Source organism: Aegilops tauschii, chromosome 7, assembly GCF_002575655.3.
Source record: "Aegilops tauschii subsp. strangulata cultivar AL8/78 chromosome 7, Aet v6.0, whole genome shotgun sequence".
In the NCBI taxonomy this organism is placed as follows: domain Eukaryota; kingdom Viridiplantae; phylum Streptophyta; class Magnoliopsida; order Poales; family Poaceae; genus Aegilops; species Aegilops tauschii.
Window position 1 is genome coordinate 78833336 of NC_053041.3, and position 14925 is coordinate 78848260.

General features: G+C 45.6%; 1 protein-coding gene across 1 annotated transcript; it reads left to right on the plus strand.

Moving 5' to 3' along the window:
* The first annotated feature begins 1398 nt into the window (after positions 1–1398).
* LOC109782951 (starch synthase 1, chloroplastic/amyloplastic) lies at positions 1399–11930 on the plus strand. Its single transcript, XM_020341607.4, has 15 exons — positions 1399–2147; positions 3304–3659; positions 4577–4654; positions 4737–4861; positions 5945–6026; positions 6118–6291; positions 6394–6475; positions 6576–6667; positions 6791–6853; positions 6935–7024; positions 10426–10550; positions 10639–10747; positions 10824–10876; positions 10992–11031; positions 11331–11930. The coding sequence occupies exons 1-15, from the start codon at positions 1832–1834 to the stop codon at positions 11487–11489; spliced, it is 1944 nt and encodes a 647-aa protein (XP_020197196.1). The 5' UTR covers positions 1399–1831; the 3' UTR covers positions 11490–11930.
* Positions 11931–14925: the final 2995 nt, after the last annotated feature.

A 14925-nucleotide genomic window follows, 5' to 3' on the forward strand; every position in this document is an offset into this window, starting at 1 on the left:
ACGGGTGCAGATAAGCCTGGGCACCGAAACGCCGCACTCAGGCTCACCCTTTTCTATAAAAGAAAAGAAATACATACATTTTCCCTCTGTTTTTTGAGCAAGGGGCACCACCCACCAAAGAGTTTTCAACTCACATGGTATTAGAGCATCTACAGCCGGGCGTCTCAAACCAGCCTCATACGCCTGAGCGGGTCGCCTGGTCACGATTTTTTGACCCAGACGGGCCCCTCAAACGGTCCTTAAACGCCCAGGCTGACCGACAACCCACATATCCAGCCCAAATATGGGGTGGATATGGGGGCGCCCGGGCACGCCAGCCCGCGGACACCACACATCTTCAGTTTCTAATTTGAGATATCCGGATGTGGAATGCGTTTTTGAGGGGTGACCGGTCCCTGTCCGTGGATGCGCCCGGACGTTTGAGGGGTTGGATTTGCCAAGTCTGATTAGAGATGCTCTTAGGTGTTCCACCCCCATCCCTTGATGGCTAGGGCAAACTCTCCCCTCCAAACTTTGTCGGCGAGCCTGTGGATTCTTCTCTCCTCTGCCCGCTGCTCCGGCGGCTGATGGCGGGGAGGAGAATCCCGGTGTCTTCGCTCTGGTTAGTTGTTTAAGTTACGTACTTTTTTAGTCCTCGCAGGTGCGGCGTTCGGACGTATGGTCGTGCTTCTTTTTTGAGTTTGTCTTCCGGGCTCTGATCCTCCTCGAGTTCGTCCATCTGGACGTACTCGACGGAGCTCCGGCATAGATTCCTATCATCGTCTTGGTGAGGTGAGGTTATGGTTTCTTGTCATGTGGGCAGATTTGGTGCCAGATGCTTCATATCTATTCAAGGGTTCAGCGGCAACAACTGCGGCTCCAGAGCGATGGTCCTTAAGGGCACGTGCACGAAGACTTCGCGGCTGTTATCGACAAGGTCAAGCCGGCTCCGATAGGGGAGCAGCGACAGCGGCGCGTCAACCGCTCGTTCCGGCGGCAGTAGTGGTCGTTCGGTGCTCTCGGAACCTCGATGTAATTTTTATGATTTTAGAGATGCTTTGTACTTCCGATCGATGAACTCTGATAATAGATATCTCTTCTCTCGCAAAAAAAGAGAGTTTTCAACTGAAAACAAAAGAGTTTCACTAGTTCTTCTTTTAGAAACAGAGTTTCACTAGCACTTTTTTTTGCGAGAAGTCGAGTTTCACTAAGTACTAAACCCACGCAATTATTCTAAAAAAAAAAACCCACGCAACTGTCTGGATCCATCTTCGTTTTTTCCCCGAGAATCGTCTGGATCCATTTTCGTGTGCGAGGCATCCTCTCATTTTGCACGGCCCAGCTCTCTTCTCGCCGGCGTACGCTGCTACATGTCGGCACTCCACGCAAACAAAAAGAAGCCCAACCGAAAACGCACGCGCCTTTCCAGGCTCACCACGGAAAAAAATACCACGCGCCGCTCACGAGCAAACCGTGACAACAGCCAGCCAGATATGGCAACGGAGGCACGGGCCGCACACAGCCACTGAAAACCGCAGCTGCTCTTCCGTCCGTCCGTCCCTCCGCCCGTCCGCGCCACTCCACTCGCCTTGCCCCACTCCCACTCTTCTCTCCCCGCGCACACCGAGTCGGCACCGGCTCATCACCCATCACCTCGGCCTCGGCCACCGGCAAACCCCCCGATCCGCTTTTGCAGGCAGCGCACTAAAACCCCGGGGAGCGCGCCCCGCGGCAGCAGCAGCACCGCAGTGGGAGAGAGAGGCTTCGCCCCGGCCCGCACCGAGCGGGGCGATCCACCGTCCGTGCGTCCGCACCTCCTCCGCCTCCTCCCCTGTCCCGCGCGCCCACACCCATGGCGGCGACGGGCGTCGGCGCCGGGTGCCTCGCCCCCAGCGTCCGCCTGCGCGCCGATCCGGCGACGGCGGCCCGGGCGTCCGCCTGCGTCGTCCGCGCGCGGCTCCGGCGCTTGGCGCGGGGCCGCTACGTCGCCGAGCTCAGCAGGGAGGGCCCCGCGGCGCGCCCCGCGCAGCAGCAGCAACTGGCCCCGCCGCTCGTGCCAGGCTTCCTCGCGCCGCCGCCGCCCGCGCCCGCCCAGTCGCCGGCCCCGACGCAGCCGCCCCTGCCGGACGCCGGCGTGGGGGAACTCGCGCCCGACCTCCTGCTCGAAGGTAAAAAACAAGGCTGAATCCTCAGATCACTCCGCGTCTTCGTTTTACCAAATACGGTACTGCGAAGTGGTGCTGTATATGTGAAGTTTCTGTCGATTTCTTCCTGACGGATGTTCAGTCGATTCAGTTGTATATATGTGATACGTTCGTTGTTCATCGATCGTACAGATTTACCAGCACACTAGATAGAAATCGAGACCGACGCGGGCAGATCAATAGATTTTTCTAGACGTTTTATTGGATCGTGAGATGATTGATTGGGGTGGCGTGTCGATACGATAGCGGTGCACCGCCGATGTATCGGGGCATGTGCACGTGGTTGGGTCTCAGCAGACATATCACTAGACTGGTATCGTAATTTACTAGTACTACTGGAAAGAGGACTAAAAAGGCTAGGCCAAGTGCACGCATGTTGGGAACGTAGTTAAATTGATGAGTTTGTCCTTTGCTTGGGCTGGTATTATTACCAAAAAATGGTGTTAGTCCCTGTACTTATTAATGGGAAAATCTTAACATGACACTGGGGTTTATGAGTCTCCAATTGTATATTCTCAGCACTCAACTGATTTTACTGATACTGTAGTGGAAATGACACGTGAGCACCCCCCTTCAAGGAATGCAATGCTTCTTTCTGTTTTATATTACAGGAACTAGAAGGAGCTTCCACCTTTGAGTACAGAAGTACTCCCTCCGTTCCAAAATAGATGACTCAACTTTGTACTAATTTTGTACTATAGTTAGTACAAAGTTGAGTCATCTATTTTGGAACGGAGGGAGTAGTATCGAAATTGAAGACCCTTGTATTACTGTCTTGTTTTTCAATGAAAATGGGAGGCCCATGCAGTAAGTCACATGGGCACCTGGGAGGCTGGGATCATGTGTGCTTTGCAGAGTACTAGACCCAGCTCACCCTCTGTTAGATTACTTGTTGGGCTGCTACTTTGTGTTTGCTGTGCAGTATATCAGACATCCTGAATTTGGCATCTAGCTGAGAACAGAATGCAGGTTGCACCATTCTTATTATTGCTAAACTGTTGTCACGCAATTTATAAAGAATGTGATCTTCTGAGTATTAATTAATCATGTTCTGCTAATATCTGTCCTCGCTCTGGTGTTGACAAATATACCATATGAATATTTTCCATTTTGCAACCAGGGATTGCTGAGGATTCCATCGACAGCATAATTGTGGCTGCAAGTGAGCAGGATTCTGAGATCATGGATGCGAATGAGCAACCTCAAGCTAAAGTTACACGTAGCATCGTGTTTGTGACTGGTGAAGCTGCTCCTTATGCAAAGTCAGGGGGGCTGGGAGATGTTTGTGGTTCGTTACCAATTGCTCTTGCTGCTCGTGGTCACCGTGTGATGGTTGTAATGCCAAGATACTTGAATGGGTCCTCTGATAAAAACTATGCAAAGGCATTATACACTGGGAAGCACATTAAGATTCCATGCTTTGGGGGATCACATGAAGTGACCTTTTTTCATGAGTATAGAGACAACGTCGATTGGGTGGGTACACAATCACCTTCTTATTCTCTGTTGAATTGTAGCAACTGTTTATCCTTGTTTACACTTCTTTTAGCCCTGCAAAGACATATGTGATTTCCATACTTTTTTGTTATTTCCCTTGTACTCTTGCTCATGAAGGTCAAAATATCATATATCCATGGAAGTCATGCATGTGCCTAGTATTTTTGGTGTCGGTGCCTTTAACTTTCAGGGATTAATACGTGGAATTTGATAACTAAAGTTTATTTTATTGAAAAAAATTGTAGGTTGGCTGAGCCCACAGCCACGCAGTGGCACCACTGCTTGCACATGATTTTGCATTTCTGTTTGCACCGAGCACTTCATGTGAATAAGGTGTAAAATCATAAAGTACCAATTTTATTCTGCCAATTGCACTTAAGAGTATATACATTTATCTTGGCCTCAATCATGGGAGTACTGTGCATTCAGTGCACCATCATTGTTCTAAGGAGAAAATGTGGGTGCAAGGAAGACACTTTTGTCCCTTAATAAAAGGCAGGCACTCTGTTGTCATATAGATAGAAAGCAACAAACTTATTTCAAAGAGCTAACAATGGCAAAAGAACCAAAAAAAGCATGCTAAGGCGGCGACACCAAAAGGTGAGGGGGGCCTTGTGACTGACAGCACCCCAAACTATTGCCATTGTTTTACTAAATGAAGATCATTTTAGAAGCTCTCAGGAACTTCGAAAACAGTGGCTTTCCGTCCACAGATCGTCTGTTAATATTTTTGTCCAGTGATACTTTTTTTGCTCCTTACAAGAGTGCCTATGTTGACATATACATTGTTAAGTTGTTCATAAGTTTACTTCTTATTCTAAACAGCAAGTGCCTAATGCTTGCATTTATTTTGGCTATTTATTTTTATTCTCATTTCAATCAACACTTTTGTTCAGGTGTTTGTCGATCATCCGTCATATCATAGACCAGGAAGTTTATATGGAGATAATTTTGGTGCTTTTGGTGATAATCAGGTACACTACACTATACTAAGCTCCTAGTTGACTAAGTCGTAAGTTGTACCTCCTCGCTGACCGGCTGCTCTATGTCGTGCAGTTCAGATACACACTCCTTTGCTATGCTGCATGCGAGGCCCCACTAATCCTTGAATTGGGAGGATATATTTATGGACAGAATTGCATGTTTGTTGTGAACGATTGGCATGCCAGCCTTGTGCCAGTGTACGTTGTTTGTGGATCTGAAAGTCCAATCCTTTATTCATTCTCTGCTTTGCAGTGTGCCCATGTCTACATTTCTTTTATGCTTTTTTCATGTCTGTTCTTATATTGCATATATGCTTATGGAGTCTAAAAGTTACCGGAGGGAATAACTCTTAAGGATTTCCTCAATCAATTATCTTTAGCTTTAGTTAACATTTATTGTGGCAAACATAATGTGTTTTGAGATTTACAAGTTCAGAGATTGCACTTCACTAGTTCGTAGCTAATCTGATGTTTTCCCCGAGAAAATGCCTAAAGCTTTGTGTCTTGATGCATTGATAGAAAAAGAGTTTATGTACAATCCCAAAGAGGGGACCCAAAATTACAACACCGCACCCCTGAGAACTAGGCGCTGCCGGAAGAAGCGATGCAAGCCCCACTGCCCCTGCCTTAGCTCAAAGCCGGGCCTCAGCCTTGATTGTGTCAAGTAAGCTAGCAGTGCTAGATTGCGCAAGGTCGATTCGTCGAAGATGACAGTGTTGCGCTGCTTCCAAATCCACCAAACTATGAGCATGATCACTGGAGAAGTACCTTTTCTCGCGGCTGAGGGGGTGGACTGGTGGTCTGCTGCTGCCAGTTTTCAGATAATCTGAAAAATGCATGTTTTGATGATTTTAGTATCTTGCGGACCCTGGGTACCACCTAAGCTTTCACACAGTAATTTGCAGTTACACCTATAAAAGTAACGGTCATGATATGCATGTGTTTTGGGTAGATCATGGTGCATGCATTTTAGGAATTAGGACATGTCAGAACCACGTGAGGCTTATGGGGCAATTCATTTGTTCCATTATACGAGTCATGAATATGGTTCAGCATGTTTGGACGCTACTTGTTTGGGGCAATTTCAGATGGTGAATTGTAGCTGCTTGATGTTGGCTAGCTGGCTTATTTTGTACAAGTATCGATGTTAGATGCATATTTCCTTTTGTTCTTGTGCTGTTTGCCATGTTGTATTCCCCTTTTCTGTCGCCAGTGTTGCATGTTAAATTGGTTTTCATTACGTAATCAACTTTGTTGCTGACATCAGTCATTTTTATTCAGCCTTCTTGCTGCAAAATATAGACCATACGGTGTTTACAGAGATTCCCGCAGCACCCTTGTTATACATAATTTAGCACATCAGGTTTGGGTCTATCACCTTTCATTATCCGTACATGGCTTTGTAAGTCGGTTCACACGTATCGTCATACTGTATGTTATTTCAATGTCATTAGGGTGTGGAGCCTGCAAGTACATATCCTGATCTGGGATTGCCACCTGAATGGTATGGAGCTTTAGAATGGGTATTTCCAGAATGGGCAAGGAGGCATGCCCTTGACAAGGGTGAGGCAGTTAACTTTTTGAAAGGAGCAGTTGTGACAGCAGATCGAATTGTGACCGTCAGTCAGGTGAAATACTCAATACTTCTCTTTTTTCTTTGCGGGATGTTCTTCAGTTCAATTGCCCTGTCTTTCACCCAATTAAGAAATGGTTTAATCTTTTGTTTCTAGGGTTATTCATGGGAGGTCACAACTGCTGAAGGTGGACAGGGCCTCAATGAGCTCTTAAGCTCCCGAAAAAGTGTATTGAATGGTAACTATATTTGAATCCACTTATCTTCTTCTGAAACATATTTACAGAAATAGATGGATGGGTTGCAAGAATAAATTCAGTTTGCTCTTTCGGTATGCAGGAATTGTAAATGGAATTGACATTAATGATTGGAACCCCACCACAGACAAGTGTCTCCCTCATCATTATTCTGTCGATGACCTCTCTGGAAAGGTGTGTGGATAGTACCCTATATAATAACATGTATATCTGATCTAGTACTTTCTTTTTCTTTGCTAGTTTGCTTCCCATGATGTTCTCACTAACTAATCCTATGTGGTGTGGCATACTTGTCAGGCCAAATGTAAAGCTGAATTGCAGAAGGAGCTGGGTTTACCTGTAAGGGAGGATGTTCCTCTGGTTAGATACAAACCCCTAAGATATATATTTTTTAAATCCCTAAAAAAAACTTGCCGATCATCTCATTAGCTTGATTCACAGATTGGCTTTATTGGAAGACTGGATTACCAGAAAGGCATTGATCTCATTAAAATGGCCATTCCAGAGCTCATGAGGGAGGACGTGCAGTTTGTAAGTTCATATTCTTTTTCTTGAGACTAGAGTATAAATCAAACATGTAGGTGTGGGGTAGTATAATACAGACATAAGTTCCAGCTATTGCTTCCATGAGAATTTTAATGCTATTCAGTAATATGCTACTGCAAGTTTTGAAACAAAGTTGGAAGCAATAAATATATGTGTAGCACTGACCATGCAGTGCCACTATAGCTGGAATGTCCTGTAGTCTATGTGATCTAACACACTCAACAACATGTTTTCGCATACAAACACATGCGTGCGCGCAACAAACATACTCTACAATAAAATTGGCTTGGTGAACTGCAGACATGCTCTTATCTCCATTCCAACATTTCTTGTTTGAACATTGGCTGAAGACTAAGAGAAGGGGGACCCAGGGTGATGTAGCCAACTAGATCCAGTAAGGAAGCTAGCCGAGCCTAGGAGGATTCGCTTAGGTAGCTGGAACGTAGGGTCTCTGACAGGGAAGCTTCGGGAGCTAGTCGATGCAGTGGTGAGGAGAGGTGTTGATATCCTTTGCGTCCAAGAAACCAAATGGAGGGGACAGAAGGCGAAGGAGGTGGAGGATACCGGCTTCAAGCTGTGGTACATGGGAAGGCTGCAAACAGAAATGGCGTAGGCATCTTGATCAACAAGAGCCTTAAGTATGGAGTGGTAGACGTCAAGAGACGTGGGGACCGGATTATCCTCGTCAAGCTGGTAGTTGGGGACTTAGTTCTCAATGTTATCAGCGTGTATGCCCTGCAAGTAGGCCACAATGAGAACGCCAAGAGGGAGTTCTGGGAAGGCCTGGAAGACATGGTTAGGAGTGTACCGATTGGCGAGAAGCTCTTCATAGGAGGAGACCTCAATGGCCACGTGGGTACATCTAACATAGGTTTTGAAGGGGCACATGGGGGCTTTGGCTATGGCATCAAGAATCAAGAAGAAGATGTCTTACGCTTTGCTCTAGCCTACGACATGATTGTAGCTAACACCCTCTTTAGAAAGAGAGAATCACATCTGGTGACTTTTAGTAGTGGCCAACACTAGCCAGATCGATTTCATCCTCTCGAGAAGAGAAGATAGGTGTGCGCGCCTAGACTGCAAGGTGATACCTGGAGAGAGTGTTGTACCCCAGCATAAGCTGGTGGTTGTTGACTTCCGCTTTCGGATTTGTGTCCAGCGGGATAAGCGTGCCAAAGTCGCTAGAATGAAGTGGTGGAAGCTCAAGGGGGAGGTAGCTCAGGCGTTCAAGGAGAGGGTCATTAGGGAGGGCCCTTGGGAGGAAGGAGGGGATGCGGACAATGTGTGGATGAAGATGGCGACTTGCATTCGTAAGGTGGCCTCGGAGGAGTGTGGAGTGTCCAGGGGATGGAGAAGCGAAGATAAGGATACCTGGTGGTGGAATGATGATGTCCAGAAGGCAATTAAAGAGAAGAAAGATTGCTTTAGACGCCTATACTTGGATAGGAGTGCAGTCAACATAGAAAAGTACAAGATGGCGAAGAAGGCCGCAAAGCGAGCTGTCAGTGAAGCAAGGGGTCGGGCATATGAGGATCTCTACCAACGGTTAGGCACGAAGGAAGGCGAAAGGGACATCTATAAGATGGCCAAGATCCGAGAGAGAGGAAGACGAGGGATATTGGCCAAGTCAAATGCATCAAGGACGGAGCAGACCAACTCTTGGTGAAGGACGAGGAGATTAAGCATAGATGGCGGGAGTACTTCGACAAGCTGTTCAATGGGGAGGATGAGAGTCCTACCATTGAACTTGACGACTCCTTTGATGAGACCAGCATGCGTTTTATGCGGCGAATCCAGGAGTCCGAGGTCAAGGAGGCTTTAAAAAGGAGGCAAGGCGATGGGCCCTGATTGTATCCCCATTGAGGTGTGGAAAGGCCTCGGGGACATAGCGATAGTATGGCTAACCAAGCTATTCAACCTCATTTTTCGGGCAAACAAGATGCCAGAAGAATGGAGACGAAGTATATTAGTACCAATCATCAAACAGGGGGGATGTTCAGAGTTGTACTAATTACCATGGAATTAAGCTGATGAGCCATACAATGAAGCTATGGGAGAGAATCATTGAGCACCGCTTAAGAAGAATGACAAGCGTGACCAAAAATCAGTTTGGTTTCATGCCTGGGAGGTCGACCATGGAAACCATTTTCTTGGTACGACAACTTATGGAGAGATACAGGGAGCAAAAGAAGGACTTGCATATGGTGTTCATTGACTTGGAGAAGGCCTATGATAAGATACCGCGGAATGTCATGTGGTGGGCCTTGGAGAAACACAAAGTCCCAGCAAAGTACATTACCCTCATCAAGGACATGTACGATAATGTTGTGACAAGTGTTCGAACAAGTGATGTCGACACTAATGACTTCCCGATTAAGATAGGACTGCATCAGGGGTCAGCTTTGAGCCCTTATCTTTTTGCCTTGGTGATGGATGAGGTCACAAGGGATATACAAGGAGATATCCCATGGTGTATGCTCTTTGTGGATGATTTGGTGCTAGTTGACGATAGTCGGGCGGGGGTAAATAATAAGTTAGAGTTATGGAGACAAACCTTGGAATCGAAAGGGTTTAGGCTTAGTAGAACTAAAACCGAGTACATGATGTGCGGTTTCAGTACTACTAGGTGTGAGGAGGAGGAGGTTAGCCTTGATGGGCAGGTGGTACCCCAGAAGGACACCTTTCGATATTTGGGGTCAATGCTGCAGGAGGATGGGGGTATTGATGAAGATGTGAACCATCGAATCAAAGCCGGATGGATGAAGTGGCACCAAGCTTCTGGCATTCTTTGTGACAAGAGAGTGCCACAAAAGCTAAGGCAAGTTCTACAGGACGGCGGTTCGACCCGCAATGTTGTATGGCGCTGAGTGTTGGCCGACTAAAAGGTGACATGTTCAACAGTTAGGTGTGGCGGAGATGCGTATGTTGAGATGGATGTGTGGCCACACGAGGAAGGATCGAGTCCGGAATGATGATATACGAGATAGAGTTGGGGTAGCACCAATTGAAGAGAAGCTTGTCCAACATCGTCTGAGATGGTTTGGGCATATTCAGCGCACGCCTCCGAAAACTCCAGTGCATAACGGACGGCTAAAGCGTGCGGAGAATGTCAAGAGAGGGCGGGGTAGACCGAATTTGACATGGGAGGAGTCCGTTAAGAGAGACCTGAGGGTTTGGAGTATTACGAAAGAACTAGCTATGGACAGGGGTGCGTGGAAGCTTGTTATCCATGTGCCAGAGCCATGAGTTGATCACGAGATCTTATGGGTTTCACCTCTAGCCTACCCCAACTTGTTTGGGACTAAAGGCTTTGTTGTTGTTGTTGTTGTTGTTGTTGTAGCCAACTAAATCCAGTTGATCAGTGGTTTTTACTCTTATTTTTACAGGTCATGCTTGGATCTGGGGATCCAATTTTTGAAGGCTGGATGAGATCTACCGAGTCGAGTTACAAGGATAAATTCCGTGGATGGGTTGGATTTAGTGTTCCAGTTTCCCACAGAATAACTGCAGGGTATGCCGAGAACTTCTTAACAAGACCTTCGTTATCAGCTTGGATATATTATAATGTTCAAAACATTTATGTCTCTCTTTTTGTGCAGTTGCGATATATTGTTAATGCCATCCAGGTTTGAACCTTGTGGTCTTAATCAGCTATATGCTATGCAATATGGTACAGTTCCTGTAGTTCATGGAACTGGGGGCCTCCGAGTAAGACAACTGCCCTGAAAATTAACCTTATCTTGGCTCCAACTCAAATGTTCTAATTGGCTCGTGTATTCAACAGGACACAGTCGAGACCTTCAACCCTTTTGGTGCAAAAGGAGAGGAGGGTACAGGGTACGCACTGCTCAATTTTAGCTAACTTTCAGTTTATCTTTTTGCAATGTCTTGGGGGTTCATTGCGCCATAAATCAACTTGTGATAATTAACTGTTACTGTTCTGTACTTGCAGGTGGGCGTTCTCACCGCTAACCGTGGACAAGATGTTGTGGGTAAGTTTTTGCTGAGCTCTTGTCCGGTTATAGGATCGACCTTGGCTGTAGCATGGTACCTTAGTGCCCCTTGTATATAGACCTAACCTGATGGACTCACTTTGTCTACACTAATCATAGTAGTCGATTGCCCGGAGGCGTTTTGCTTGGATTCTGCTAATTTAATTTTTATGACGATAACTCATACCATGGTTTGGTTCTCCGATGGGGGCCAGAATGGCGTCTAGTGTCTGCGATCTGTGTAACTAGCCAATGCCGGGTTGTTCCAAGTGAAAATTTACCTTTTGACCATTGTGCAGGCATTGCGAACCGCGATGTCGACATTCAGGGAGCACAAGCCGTCCTGGGAGGGGCTCATGAAGCGAGGCATGACGAAAGACCATACGTGGGACCATGCCGCCGAGCAGTACGAGCAGATCTTCGAATGGGCCTTCGTGGACCAACCCTACGTCATGTAGACGGGGACTGGGGAGGTCGAAGCGCGGGTCTCCTTGAGCTCTGAAGACATGTTCCTCATCCTTCCGCGGCCCGGAAGGATACCCCTGTACATTGCGTTGTCCTGCTACAGTAGAGTCGCAATGCGCCTGCTTGCTTGGTCCGCCGGTTCGAGAGTAGATGACGGCTGTGCTGCTGCGGCGGTGACAGCTTCGGGTGGATGACAGTTACAGTTTTGGGGAATAAGGAAGGGATGTGCTGCAGGATGGTTAACAGCAAAGCACCACTCAGATGGCAGCCTCTCTGTCCGTGTTACAGCTGAAATCAGAAACCAACTGGTGACTCTTTAGCCTTAGCGATTGTGAAGTTTGTTGCATTCTGTGTATGTTGTCTTGTCCTTAGCTGACAAATATTTGACCTGTTGGATAATTCTATCTTTGCTGCTGTTTTTCTTTTGGTCAAAAGAGGGGTTCCCTCCGATTTCATTAACGAAACCACCAAAATAACAGCACCCAGTGCAGGTCTCAGGTTCAGATATACTTAAGACTACTAAATCTAACAGCAGCTAAAAAGCTTAAAGATTCAGGCGACATAACCGAACAAAATCCACAACCGAAGGGACAAAGCAGGACAGTAAAAAGGCAGCCGACACAAAGCGCAGGTCGCTGAAGAGGCAAGCAGACAGAGGTCTGCATCCTGTCAACACCACTGTGAAGATGAAGAGAAGATCACCCGCCGCTGTTTTTTCCTTTGGTTATCTAGTCTCTGCACCCCTGGTCTCCACCCTGCGACGCTCGATATATTTCGCTTGCTACCAGCTCGATTATTCTTGCTCCCAACATCAGTAGCTTTTGATCTGGGTTTTATCCGCAAAATAGACCAATCAACGACCCAACTACACATTAGTCTTACCAGGATCGTGGGATCATGAATTTGTTTTTGATCTAAAAATTGTCATTTCTGCATTTCCAGATGGACCAGAATATAGCACAAGGATTGATTTTTTCTCTGACTTTTGAAAAGTTTTCAACCATCTTTTCAGACAATCATCCCGCAAAAAAATAATCTAACCCACTAGGGGTTGATCTCGAATCAAATGGACATTTAATTAAGTTCCATATAAGTCTGGCAACAGAACAGTTAAAAAACAGATGCTCAATAGTTTCATCCTGTCCACAATAGACATATTCTTTCTTCCCTTTCCACCATTTTCTGATTAAGTTGTCTTTAGTTAGAATGCTTTTACGCACGCTCAACCAAAAGAACATTTTAATCTTGGCTGGAATTTTAATTTTCCATAGAAACTTGTGTGGGAAACCCACATCAGTTTTCATAAGGAAAAGATATAAAGATTTCACAGAGAATTTTCTATCATTGGTAAGCATCCAGATAGGCTTGTCCTTGCCTCCATGCATTCTAATCTCCTTGCATCTAGATTTCAGGCTAGCCCACAACTCGGCTTTGTCCCCAAGTAAACTTCTTCTAAAAGTAAAATTATTCCGTCCCATTTCAACAGCCACTGCAACAAAGATAACATGATTAAAACTAACATTGTATAAGCTGGGATAAGCCTCTCTTAAAGGTTTGGAGCCCAGCCTCCAATCTTCTCAAAACCAGTATTTTTGGCATCCCCTAATTGTTTCTTAACATGTTGATAATAAAAAAAATTCACCTACAAAAGGCTCCCCAAAAATTGAGTCTCCAGGTCTTTTCTTAATGCCAGAGATGCATTTGCCCTTTACATACTTATTAAGTAAAATATCAATCCATATTCCTTCTTTAGTTTCTAATTTCCAAAACCATCTAGCTAATAGAGCTTTATTCATTAGTTCTAGATTTAAAATCCCCAAACCCCCATGTTTTCTGGGAGGTAGCATGTTTTCCAATTGATTAAGTGGTATTTCTTTTTGTCCGCATTCTCCTTCCAGACTAGTCTAGCTCTGAAGAAGTCAGCTTTTTTCCTAATGCTAATAGGCAAGAGATAGAAATATATCATATACATTGGAATGTTAGATAAACAGGATTGGACCAAGGTCACTCTACCTGCCATATTTAAAAGTCTCCCTTGCCAGCCAACACATCTTTTTTTCAATTTTCTTAGTAACAATCTTCCAAAAATCATTTCCTAGCCTTACATCAGAAACAGGTAACCCTAGGTATTTCAATGGATTTTTTCCAAGTTCACAAGTGAAAATTTCCTGATAAATTGTTGTTTTATTGATGGCCTCTCCAAATAAAAATATCTCACTCTTGTGAAAGTTTATAGTCAGGCCTGCCCTCTGTTCAAAAGCACTAAAAAGGAATTTTAGATTTTTGACACTTTCTTCATCATCTTGTTATAAGAATATGGTGTCATTTGCATATTGCAGCATGTTTACACCGTTATTTTCAAACTCAGGCATAACTCCTTTCACAAAACCATTTTGTTTGGACTGTCTAGTATGATAGCTATGGCATCAGCAGCTAAATCAAATAGCAGGGGAGACATGGAATCTCCTTGCCTCAGCCCTTTATGTGTTTTAAAATATGGCCCTATCACATCATTTACCTTGACACCTGCATGCCCTCCAACCATAGTGTGCATCAGCAAGTCACACCATTGACCAGGGCAATTCTTTAGTTTCAACATCTTATATACAAATGGCCATTTTATCTTATCATAAGCTTTCTCAAAGGTCCACCTTGAACAAGAGTGCACTTTGCTTTTTATGGTGAATAGTATTTAGGGCCTCACATAACACGCCACTCCCTCCATAATATATCTCCCCTTAATAAAGACAGTTTTGTGTGTGGGAGATGATGGGTTTGATCACCCGAATCAACTTGTTCATCAACACTTTAGTAATGTTTCTAAAACTAACATTAAGAAGGCATATTGCTTTAAATTTTTGTATCTGCTTAGCATCTTGCACTTTTGGTATCAGGGTGGTAATTCCATAATTAAGTCTTGTTATATCTAGATTTCCAGAATGAAAATCATCCAATAGCTTCTTGAGATCTCATTTCACATGATCCTAGAAATGTTGATAGAAATCTTGCCGTTGTTGTTGTTGTCGTCGTCGTTGTCAATCTTCTGAGACAGGAGGGAGCGAATGGACCAATGGCGTCGTCGATGAATCTTCCGAGACAGGAGGGGGCGATGGGCCCAGGTCAGGTGTGCCTTGTGCTCACGGCCACGGTCGGGCTTGAAGTGCATCTATGCATTGGCACATCCTTGCTGCCCTGCAAACCTACTACTGGCTTTATGCTTGGCGTGACCGCCTCATATAGGCCTGACCCAACAAGAAACCAGGACGGGTCATGTCGACTAGGTATCGATCCTTCTCCGTTGGACGTACGTCGTGGCCAACCTTTGATTCCTTCTCCCCGCAGTCACATGGCAAATTACGTGTGCGTCACCAGGTCCCTCTCCTAGAAAAACCGGCCTATAAATCTCTCTTGGCGCCTCATCTCTGGCCA

Excerpts from the sequence above, each read along its gene's own strand:
- LOC109782951 (XM_020341607.4), top strand. The coding sequence starts at position 1,832 with ATGGCGGCGACGGGCGTCGGCGCCGGGTGCCTCGCCCCCAGCGTCCGC. Across the intron at positions 6,668-6,790 it reads TCGATGACCTCTCTGGAAAG|GCCAAATGTAAAGCTGAATT; the intron begins GTGTGTGGATAG and ends CATACTTGTCAG. Across the intron at positions 6,854-6,934 it reads TAAGGGAGGATGTTCCTCTG|ATTGGCTTTATTGGAAGACT; the intron begins GTTAGATACAAA and ends CTTGATTCACAG.